At 40.5% G+C, this 11,827-nt stretch overlaps 1 protein-coding gene and 1 long non-coding RNA gene across 2 annotated transcripts; one reads left to right on the forward strand and one right to left on the reverse strand.

Moving 5' to 3' along the window:
- Window positions 1-1,237: 1,237 nt before the first annotated feature.
- TIPRL (TOR signaling pathway regulator) lies at window positions 1,238-9,514 on the reverse strand. The gene is made up of 7 exons (XM_028726619.2): window positions 9,264-9,514; window positions 8,055-8,234; window positions 7,397-7,496; window positions 7,147-7,278; window positions 6,260-6,355; window positions 4,561-4,623; window positions 1,238-4,127 (listed from the first exon to the last, which is right to left on the reverse strand). The coding sequence occupies exons 1-7, from the start codon at window positions 9,362-9,364 to the stop codon at window positions 3,993-3,995; spliced, it is 807 nt and encodes a 268-aa protein (XP_028582452.1). The 5' UTR covers window positions 9,365-9,514; the 3' UTR covers window positions 1,238-3,992.
- Window positions 9,515-9,590: 76 nt separating this feature from the next.
- Window positions 9,591-11,141, forward strand: LOC144327489 (uncharacterized). The gene is made up of 2 exons (XR_013392551.1): window positions 9,591-9,680; window positions 10,849-11,141. It is a non-coding gene; the product is annotated as an uncharacterized LOC144327489 (long non-coding RNA).
- The last annotated feature ends 686 nt before the right edge of the window (window positions 11,142-11,827 follow it).

The raw sequence follows: 11,827 nt of genomic DNA on the forward strand, positions 1-11,827 counted from the left end.
ACACGAAATACATGAAACAAAAACCAGTGACCTCCCTTTCCACAAACACATTTAAAAGGCCTTAGAATGTTAATCAGCCAAAGATATGTCGAAATGCTTTTGACTGGGCATAAAGATATGTAATGAAGGCACCTTCCTGAGGATAGCATCCCATAAAACGAGAGCCACAGCAGAAAAGGCCAGTTCTTGTGTTGCCACCCTCCAGACCTCTCCTGGTTTGAAGATGTTGTGTCTTCATAAATAACTGGCAGGGCACATTGATTAGTACGTATTCCTGTTTTGCATACTGACTGGGAAATAGCAGCTTAAGCTGGGCTAAGCAGGCTGAGGGGGAGATGGAACCCAGATTCACAACTCATGGTGATCAGGTGCAGTCCTAGCATTGCTTTTTAAAAAATGAAATTTAAATCTATGGGATAGAAGATCTTTTTCAGAGTATTTTCCCCAGACAGATTTTTGTTACTTAAAACCCAATTACCAAAAAGTGTCAATAGTTTGGGCCAGTGTGTAAATGTGGTTGTAGCATATACACACTACCCATCATTAACATGTTTTAACTGTTGCCCCACTGAAAGCTTTCTTAACATACATAAATAGCAATTCTCATGATTTTTGTCTGGACCACAGCATGGGACTGAAGGGTGAAATGGCAACACTGGCTGCAAACCTAATTCTGCAATTATTCATTTTAAAATGTTCATGTTAGATGCCAATATGCATTTCCTAATGCTAAACAAGATGTGACTATATGTAAAGATCCACAGCTGCTCAGCTGCTCCTTTCACTGAAGGTTGACAGTGCCATCTTCTGTCTTCTAGATGTACAGCACTAGGGTATAGTATGCAAAATAACACATGGGGGGAAGAAACAGGGTGTTTAAGTAGTATCTCAGTTTTAACTCAGGCATATAAACTGTCAATACATTCCCTTCCACATGTGATCTTGTAATAGCGTCCACACTGGCCATCGAGGTAGTTAACAGAATACAATCCCACTTGTAGAATTTATGGACACTATAAGGGAGGTGGTAGTGAACCTGTGACCCTAAAGATGTTGCTATCAGGACTCCCACCAGCCCTGATCCTTGGCCACACTGGCTAGGGCTGATGGGAACTGGAGTCCAATTGAACAGCTGAACCAGTTCCCCCTTCCTACAACAGAGCTTTAGATCAATCTAATGTTATTTCCAGGCTACTTAAGGAAAATATTTCTTTCTCACAGTAAAGACAACTGAAAGTTGAGAGATTAAAAGGTGGCGTACATTTTTATTTAGCAACAGCTGATTATAGTACAAACCATCACTTATTTGGCTGACTAAAGGACAATATGAGAGGCCTTTGTGTGTGAAAATCTTAAAACTGCTTCTGAACAAATCCCACTGAAATGAAAGGGCAATTTCCCTCCATTTCAATAGACTTGTGCTAAAGATACTGAGAGTATCTTTAGCACAAGAGACTTGCTTGTCCTTCCTTTGTCCTTCAACTTTCTGTATCTATTTTCACCTGGGTTCCTTCCCCAGGTCAAGCAATCATCATCTTTGTTCTGTTTATTATATGACTGGTAATAATGAAAGAAGAGAAAGGTAGCCACAACAAAATTAACAGTTAGTATGAGCAACTAAGAGATTCCTAAGAATTACAGAATCAGCTGACCATCTGCATAAATTGTGGTGTCGACACATGCATGCTATTTACAGGTTATACATACTCAATTCTTTAGAAGAATCGCTTTGCAGTGCAAACTGCATCACTGAGTGATTTGCATGAAGTCAAGGTCTTCCATATGCATGTATGTTCAGTGGTGACCTTTTTACCATTGATCCTTTGGGATCCACCTTTAAAACTCAGCATTCCGATCCTATGCGTGTTTACTCAGAAATAAGTCCTACAATGTTCAAGGGAACTCCTATTAAACATGCATAGCATTTGACTGCTTTGAAACTCCAAAGCAGATAGGTTTTAGAAGTGGGGAAATGTAGAATAGAAAAAGAAATTCTTGCTCACCACTGAAAAATGAATTGGTGGCACAGAAAAACAAGCAAGCCTGAAACAGTTGCTCAGACTCTTCACCGTCATGTGAAACCGAAGAAATACTGTCAATGGCAGCAGACATGCATATGCTATTAGCAGGATATCTCTAAACTTCCACTGCCATTGGAGGGGTGGGAATCCCAACTTAAGTTTTCCTTTGGAGGGGTGGGAAAACACACAACACACTTCCCTCATCTCCTGCAAGCAGTACAAATAATCTCTTCTCTTATTAGAAAAAAACAACAGGACCAGAACAAAACACATGAAACACAGGTTTTCATCCAAAATATATAGCTCATTAGAAAGGCAGGAAAAGGGCTTGGTAGCAGAGTACTCTCAGAACACAAATATGAATATCTTTGTAATTGTTTTAAGTTAAAATAGTGATAACTTAAAATTACAAGTTAAACATATTTGAAGTAGACTACTGTGAAGTAAATTACTGACACCATATAAAGGAATCTCATGAATTTACATATTCTGGCAATGTAATCAATATTAACTCCCAGGATTATTATTTTTTAATGGGAGGTAACATTCACCAAGAATATGGTACTGTGCAATCCATTTCAACGATTACTCCCTATTAAAAATGCCTAGCTTGCTTAAGAACCAACTCCATCAAAACTGTTAGAAAGCAACCTACCTTGAAACACTACTGGACCAAACTGATTATGCAACTCTTTGGCTTGGATACAAAGGTATCTTGCACAAATGGAAATGGGACTTCTGCATGCACATTAGAAGCCCTGTCCATTTTTTTCCAATTCCTCTGTTCCACTGCATTTTGAGGGACCCTCAGTCCTCAGGAGTTGCTTTTGGCGGAATGTAGGGCAAGGAGCAAAGAAAGCCCCAATTTGCAAACCGAGTTCCACTTTGCCTCCAAACTTTTGTTAAATTGCTTTTCCAAGATCTATGAAACGGTCATTGTGTTGCACTTAATGATGTCTGTGAGAGTGGAACAGACTTTTGCTCACACAACAGGACTTCACATTCCCCTTCTCCTCGTTGTAGCCCCTCTAGCATCCTCAGTTTGCTCCAGAGGGTGAGATTTTGGAGGTATACTTGGGTAGGAAAGTAAAATCTTGCTCCATGAGCAGTATACAACACTCAGTGCTGCCCTTAGTTTCACTTAGAAGGCATCAGCCTAGTTCGCATACCAAATTAAACCATACTTTACACGTCGTTATTTCACCCATGAAATCACCCACCACTTCTGACTAAGCTACACCAACCATAAGTGGAAGCCAAGGTTTCTTCTTCGTTTACCACTCATGGTTTGGCAAGAATCAAATAACAAGCAGAGGGTCACATGTTCCAGCATGTCCAACCAAGGCTTGTTTCCTCCTCTGTGTGCCACAGACAGAAGCCAGGGAGAACTCATTTATGCAAAACCAGTTTATTTTAAACTACGGTTTAATGTTGCATGTGAACAAGGCCAAATAGTGTTTCTCGTGTATTTCTTATTTAAAGACAGACACCATGCAACTGATTAAAAGAGTAATACCATCCACTGAGATCCAAAAACTTACCAATGTGCTTAGTCCTATGAATGTTATGAAACAAGGCCCTTGTATAACAAAGACTATGTTAAAACAAAGTTCTTCGTAGCTGTTCGAGCTTATGAATGAGTCTTGATTTTTTTCCTAAACCCACTAAACTTTCTTGAAATGCTGTATGCTTCAAAAGAATTACTGGTGATTTGCGGGTTTATTCTCCAATGTCAGGTAACAGTCCAGAACCAGTTTCAGGGCACATTTGAAATAGACACAACGAAAACATTAGCAAAAGTTTGAAATTAGCTCCCTGCTCCTGCCCATCCACAGCTACAGAAATTTTAGTCAGACATCCAAATAGATCTGTATCTAGCAAGTAGATAAATCTTCAGTGACAACGACCGAGGCATTACATGGTCTCCAGAACAAGGTCTGTTTCAAGTCCACAAAATTACGGAGATCCCGCTTAAATGCCTTCTGGTGCTGCTTCAGATTCAGGATGCAAATTCTCGGGGAACTCCAGCTTCTCACATATGTTCTCCTTGACAGGTAAATACTGAGCAACTTCATTAGGATCCGTGAAAAGGGGTGGAGGAACATGCTTAAAACCAAAAGAGAAAGAATTATGCAGAGCCCAGCCAAAGAGAAAACCTATCTATAGAGACTTAAAAGGGGCACTGTTGAACTTAAATTAGAATTAGTTATTCATACTGTTTATATAACCTTTACACATGTTAACACTAACAAATTTCTGCTTCAAAGCGAGTCTCTCCCCCATAAATGGGCAGCTTGAGAAAAATGTCCAGGTAGTGAAAAAGTGCATTACCCTGGAGACTAAAGCTCAGTAAAAAACAACTATTAATGAAAAAGGTCTTACTACACAAAATAATTTTTAAATTTAATTTCCCTGGTAATAAAACCTTGTAGATGCTCATGAAAGGTAGCATATGCCAGTGCCCTATCAAAAAGCAATTTGCATCAAGAAGTTACCAACACTGACAAGAGAAAGACGCTCATGCTTAAAATGTTAATACCTTTAAGCTTGATATTTTGCTTTCCCTCGAGGTGTATTCCCGTAACATGTAGTGTTTATCAGCCTAGTAAGAAAGAAAACAGCTGAAATGTAACTGCATAAAATAATGTAAGATTCTACAGACAGACATGTTGGAAGGACTGGTCATGGGGAAGAGGTTAATTCCCGTCATGGGCACAAATCACTCCTTGTATGAGATAAGCCAACAGGTGCAGTGTCAGCCAAACCAGTTGCTATGGCAACTGCCCAGTGCCAACTATATAGGTGCTCAAGGTATATCAGTTCATTTGTCAGTCAGTGAGTCTGTACTTGACTCAGAGTCTGTATTGCATCTTGTATTGCTGGAACAACAGAAATATTTTGTATTTGTATAGATCTGTATCTGCAAAGCCTACAAGCTGTATGTATATATCAACGTCCAAAACTGTATTACTGAAGCTTTATCTTCCATAGCAGTAAACTATTTTGGAGCTTAAGTTGCCTCTGTGTGGTGACTGGAACTGGGGGCACTACCACATCTCACATCAGATTCCCAGATTTACTTTCAATACATGTGAATACACAGAAATTAAATGTAAGTTGACAATGCAGATGGCTTGGATGTGAGAACATGCTTTTCCCATTACCATTTAGACTAAACTAAAATAGAAATCTGTTGCATCAGACCTTAAATTGCTATTGTTTTCAATGAAGATGAGTTTCTGACATCATCCAATCTACAAACCTGAACAAGGAATGTACCAATTGTGTTTTTCACCAACAATATCCTTGAAATAATGAATATTACCCAGGTTGTGTGGAATCTTAGCAAGACTAATTTGAAATTATACCTAAGCAATCTTTCCATATCATTTGTGAGTGACAGAATTATTTTGTCTAGCTTAACAGATACTGTTCCATTGCATGAATGAAACTTGACAGTTGAACTTGACATCTAGACTTGACAAATGTTAATTTGTATATTAATTTGCATTTATTGCAATGTGTATTTTTGTTTATTCATTTTGAATTTTTGTTTACTGAATCGTCTTTTAAGGTTGTCAACTGCCTTAGGATGGGTATGGAAAGCAGTATGTGTTAAAAATGAACCTGAATAGTTTAGTTTAAAGGCATTTCTTCTACAAGAGTCCATATCAGTACTTATGACTATGAATCCATAGGCACCTGCAGGATTTTTAGGGGGGGGAGGGAGAACACTGAAGGCGGAGAGAGCAAGCTAGTTCCCCCCCCCCCAAAAAAAACGGGACTGTACATTTTGCTTCATATCACAAGATTTACAAATGCTAGGAACTTACTCTTTTTAAAAAAAGAAAGCTAGGAAACCAGAGATTATGTTTACTCCAGGGCAACTGCCCCCCCCCCAATGCCCTTGCATAAATCTACTAAGGGTGCACAGTTCTAAGGGGACAAAAATCATGTGCAGAGAAGTCTGTACTTAGTCTTCTTAAGACTCCAGGAACCTACTCAAACTAGATTGACAATTCCTAAGAAACAGGAAGCCATCTTCCTGCACCTATCATGATATCGCTAAAGAGCGCTCTCTCTCTCTATATATATTTATATATCTTTTGTAATGGCTTTGGCTAGACAATATAAATAATAATAACAAACATACAAATCACAGCATATGGCGTTTCATTTCTAAATATTAACCATTTTATGGTCTTCAGAACAAAATAAGCATATTAGGATTTCCTTACCTCATGATAAAGCCTTGTATCATTCATTCTGATAAGCACACCATCAACTCGCAGGAAAAACCTCAAGAGCACAAAGAAGCTTGAAGGCATTACCCTCTGTGAAAAACAGGAAAAATAATTTGCACTTGCACACATCTACAATATTTTGCTCTTAAAAGGTAAAGGTACCCCTGACCGTTAGGTCCAGTCGCAGACGACTCTGGGGTTGCGGCACTCATCTCGCTCTAAAGGTCGAGAGAGCCGGCGTTTGTCCTAATAAAAACTTCATTGTGTAGCTCTTTTTCCACCGTTCAACTAAAATACTTTCTTGTGGATATTTATCCTCTAAAATGGTAAATATTATGCAAGAGTAAAGCTTAACTAAAATGTCTGACCTGTACTCAGTTTTAAACAAAGTCTTACAAAAAAACAACAACATGCATACCAATCACAACTTTAGTGTTACAAAATATACATTGTTACAAAGTAATTATTATCAGAAACTCAGATTTAAATCTTCAGACAGCATCTCAGATTGCACAAAAATAATAAAGTGCCAACTACAAGTTAGTATCAAGTTAATATCAGTACAGAACTTCAATTGAATCTGAATAGCCTTTACAAGATAATTATCTTGTCCTTTTAATGGAACCTCATAAGCCAGATCCTTCCTGTCTCAAAGTCTTAAGCAAAGCAAAAGTTGGGGTGGAAACTGCATCCAGCCTATCATTACTGGTTATTTTTTATTATATTGCTTAATGTCAAAATAAGCTTTTAAGCAATTTACAATATAACACAGAGAAAGAAATGTAAGTTTGGGCACTACACCTTTTCGTTTTTTCCTTCAGTCAAACTCTAAAGACATTTCCTACTGTAAGATATAACATGTACAAAGTGACCGAACTCACTATTTTTACACTCAGGCTTGAAACTCCATGATCATGAAGTTCATCTTCAAACAGAAGTATTTCCTCAAAGAACATAATCTGTTCCCTGGCTTTTAGTTTCTCTGTATCTATATGTTCTGTTGTGGGAGAAACCTGGAAGAGGCAAAATAATTTAAAAGTTATGGGTTTTTTAAAAAATGCTCGTCAGACATTGTTTAACTGCTTAGTACTACAAAGTTTGCAGCCGTTAAGAGCAGATTTAAGAACGTACCTTTAACCTTAATGTATCACCTAGAAGAGTTCCTTTGTAATCTGTTGTATAGGTCCAGTCATATGGTTTAACAACTTCTTTTGTGTGCTCAGGCTCAGACCTTAAGGAAAAAGATACACAACTATGTAGAATGTCAGATTCAGAACCAAAGGATCTTTACAGATAGACCCAGTTTTTTATAGAGGCTATGGAAATGTCGCCTGTATATTTGCAAATTCCTAGAGATGCTGAAGATTGACATAAAATTATTAGCTGTACAATATCAGTTTTGTTTATTCTAGATCAGAAATCATATAAATTTTTTTGCTCAAGTTTTTGCTCAAAGTTGTTGGCTAGCACATCTGTATTAGCAAGCAGAAATGTCAGAAAACTATTTCATCATAACTAAAGTTGTGGACACAAGAAGTAATAAGCATATGAGACACTGTTAGTGGGTGGTTCCCTTACATCACGATCTCAAAAACCGTGAGTCGAGGGAAAGAGAAAATGTACAATAATATGTTATTTATGTTAAGGGAGAAAGTGACAAGCATTAAGCATTTATCCAGGTTACATCTCAAGTGGGTGACATAAAAAGTAAAAATCTAAGATATTGCTCCAAAGTAGCTGAACGTATTAATTTGTCATATTAGATTAGATTAATCTTATATCTTATTACCTGCTTTCTTGCCACTCCTCTGCACAGGCAACTTTAACCATGCCTTGAGTGCTATTTACACATCTTAAGGCATCAGTTGCATTGAACTCTATTCCAAAGAGAGATTCATGTTGAATTCTTAAGACATTGTCTCCAAACATCATTTCTGGAACACAAGGAATGTGTAGTTCTTCAGCTAATCTGCATGGAAACAAAAAAGGTATGTCACTTTGGAATTATTTCACACTAACCACATAATTTAAAACAGAGACATAATTTGTTCTGAAGAATATTACAATATGCCACATCTAATTCCAAATATAGTAACACTGAATCAGCTGTGCTTATTTAAGATGAAATTAGCTCTGGAGAGTCTAAGCTTCCCCAAACATGTATGTTCCTTTCATTTTTGGTCTGTCTCATAAGTCCCCAGCTAGACCGCAAGAGGTTAATTCACTGGAGGTCGCAATTTACCACAATACCTTCACAGCACATGGGCACCACAAATACACTTGTCAGAACAACGTTAGCATTTAACAAGAGGATTTGCCACAAACGTAGCAGCACGTGAAGCAGCCCATAGAAAGCAAGAAAGTAAACTACAAACATATCACTTACAAATAACTGGTGAGGTGTATATGATCTGATTGATCAGAGGACTTAGTCGTCTGGCAGAAACCTTACACAGTGGTACCTCGGGTTAAGTACTTAATTCATTCCGGAGGTCCGTTCTTAACCTGAAACTGTTCTTAACCTGAAGCACCACTTTAGCTAATGGGGCCTCCTGCTGCTGCTGCACCGCCGGAGCATGATTTCTGTTCTCATCCTGAAGCAAAGTTCTTAACCTGAAGCACTATTTCTGGGTTAGCGGAGTCTGTAACCTGAAGCGTATGTAACCCGAGGTACCACTTGTAACTTGATCACTTAAAACAGCATGCCGGTTCAGAAACCTTAAAAGCATCCCCGCCCTCCTGCAAAGCATTTGCTTTCTGCACACTTGGGCTCAGGTGGGATTTTTAGGAAAATGGAAAAGGCTGTCGGTCGGGGGGGGGGGGTCACTTTACGTTTCAGTCGCCCAGGGAGATTTCCGGGCTTGTTTTCATTGAAATCCCATCAATAAAAGCCGCCGGCCATCCGAATTGGCCCGCTGCAACCTGAAGGGCTCGGCCGACCCAGAAGCGAAGGCTCTGGCGACAGTGTTCCCTAGCATCCCCGCCCCCCGCCTCGCACCTCTCGGCCTCCGACGACTTGATGATGTGGGTCCGAGCGGCCGTCAGCTTCCACGGCCCGAAAGTGAAGTCTCTCCGGCTGCTCTTGAATACGGGCATCATGTTGGCGGCGATGGAAGTAGCATAGAGAGGGCGAAGCGGGAGAGGGAGCGACTTCCGGACACCCTTCCAGGAGGAAAGCCCCGAAAAGGAGCCGTCGGAGGAATTAGTAGCGGGGTCTATTGTTGCTTTTTTTCTCCCCTCCCCCAAACAGCCGCCACCGGAAACAGAAAGAACCCTGTTTCCGCTTCCGGGTTCATCACATGTGCTTTGCAAAGAGGCTGCAGTCTTTCGCTAGTAACATTTCCGGTTCTTGGTTGAAGTCGGTGCCGTCTCCCATGTGCGGGGCAAATGCATGTGAATCCGTGGGGAAACTCAAGTAAGGAGGCCCTTTGTCGACGAGGCGCTTGAAATAGTTGCGCCCCCTTTCCCCCAAATCCCATGCAAAGGGCAAAAGAGACTAAACAAGGATGAGAGGCTCGTTTGTTTTCTTCGCAGGGGTTACACCGGGTTGGTGGGTGCGGAGTTTCTGCCCTCTCCAAAGCCTCAGAGAAAGCAGAAATTAAACAGAAAGTGACATGCTTAAAGTGATGACCGTTCATTTTCTACCTGCTGTGTAGTTTTGAAATATCCCGGGAGTGTATGTAACCCACAGGTGCAATGTTTTCGACAGAATCGTTGTGTCTACCCAAAAGATGCACAGGGTTTTGTTTTGTTTTTTAAAAAAAGTGGTAGACAGGCTCCCATGCCTTTAAAGGCTGTGTTGCAGGCACAACTTCAATTGGTGCAGTCTTCCCCTTATGGAGACATGGGGGTTGCATCTGTTGAATATCTGCTTTTTATGCAGCCCTGTAGCCACAGGAGGACCTGACTCCCTGGAGGAAATTCAAACGCACCTTGTCTGAATTTTTAGTTTTCATTTAACAACAAACCTCTAGCTCTTGCAAGATATAAACGCAGTCAGAATGATACCCAACTGAGCACTAAGAACTAAATTTGCTCTCACTATTTAGTAGTCTGGCCAATGAATGCACTAGGTCCTTATTTTTACGTTGTATAAATCATGTTGTTGTTGGCATCTGTCGGTCTCAGGAGACAGTGGAAGAGTGCACCTTAGCTGGTAAAGTCAAAACAGTTGCAGAGTCACAGTGCCTCCTGTGGCTGTAGAGACTGATACAGGAGAGATATGTTTTGTTGCAAGTGGGGTAGATGAAGGCTTCTGGTTATGCTACTATAGGCGCACCATTGTGTTGCTTCTCTTTGTGCTCCTCCCAGTAGTTACTCTCCCTCTAGTTCAGCCTTTCTCAACCTGTGGGCCCCCAGATGTTGTTGGACTACAACTCCCATCCCATACAACCCCTAGCTAGCAAAGCCAGAGCTCAGGGATGCTGGGAGTTGTAGTCCAACAACATCTGGGGACCCACAAGTTGAGAACCGCTGCCACTGCTGTAGATACACAACCTGTCTTTCTCTAGGCACTGTGGTTGTCTGCAGGGGATTCACACAGGGCATGGTTAATGTTGCCACCCTTCATGTCACATTTGCAGACGTAACAGAGTTGATCTGCTAACCGGCCTAGTGCCTGAAGCCAGCTCCCTGTGGAGCACGTCCTTGGGGATCCTGCCATCTTCCATTCTGCGGATGTGACCAAGCCAGCATAGACGTCACTGAGAGGACAAGCTTATTGGCAAGGCAACTATGGCATTGGTTCGCCTCTCCAAAAGGCTGTGGGAGAATGTGATGCTAACAACCAAGATCAAGGTCAACCAGGCTTGCCTTGTTAACCATGCTGCTTTATGGAAGTGAGTTGTGGACGACTTATAAATCAGTGTTTAATGACTTGGTATATGGCAATTTCTTATGTTCCTCTGGGGATGGGGGGAGGCAGCAGCTTCTTCTCTTCCTTCTTCCATTTTCACTTCAGCACACTGGACTTCCCTTCCCCTGAGAACAAGGAGCAGCAACTGTTGTCCAGGCTAAGGGATGGCCAGTTGAAGGTGGCCTGCCCAGGGTGTGGCAAAATCCTTCAGTGGACTCCACCCTCATATTCCATACCCCTCTGTTCCATAAGAGTTCTGTGTCAAACATTCATCAAAAATCTGTTATCTTCTCATTTTCTGGCCAAGCACATACTTTACCTTTGTTCCTTCAACTGCCCAATTAACAGTTTCTATTTACTCTCTAAATCATTTAATCTAAATAGGGAATAAAGTGGTGCTTTAAATTCTGCCAGTTGGATAGAGCTATGTGGGTAGAGAAGAGCAAGGAAAGACACCGAATAAACAAAACGCTTACTTCATCATAATTCTTCATTTATTAACAAAACCAATCAAATGTTACATACACGAAATGCTTGCTTTTAACTTTTCTGTGTCTTCGAACACTTGCCAGCAGCTTAAGTGCATTTAGGAAACACCCACCCACAGAGTTTTCTGTTCCAACACCCAGTGATATAGCAAGCTCACCCAGTGAGCAAAAGGATTTTTCTTTTGGCTAGAACGCATGTTTATCTTACTCTTCCACATT

Source organism: Podarcis muralis, chromosome 4, assembly GCF_964188315.1.
Source record: "Podarcis muralis chromosome 4, rPodMur119.hap1.1, whole genome shotgun sequence".
Classification (NCBI taxonomy): domain Eukaryota; kingdom Metazoa; phylum Chordata; class Lepidosauria; order Squamata; family Lacertidae; genus Podarcis; species Podarcis muralis.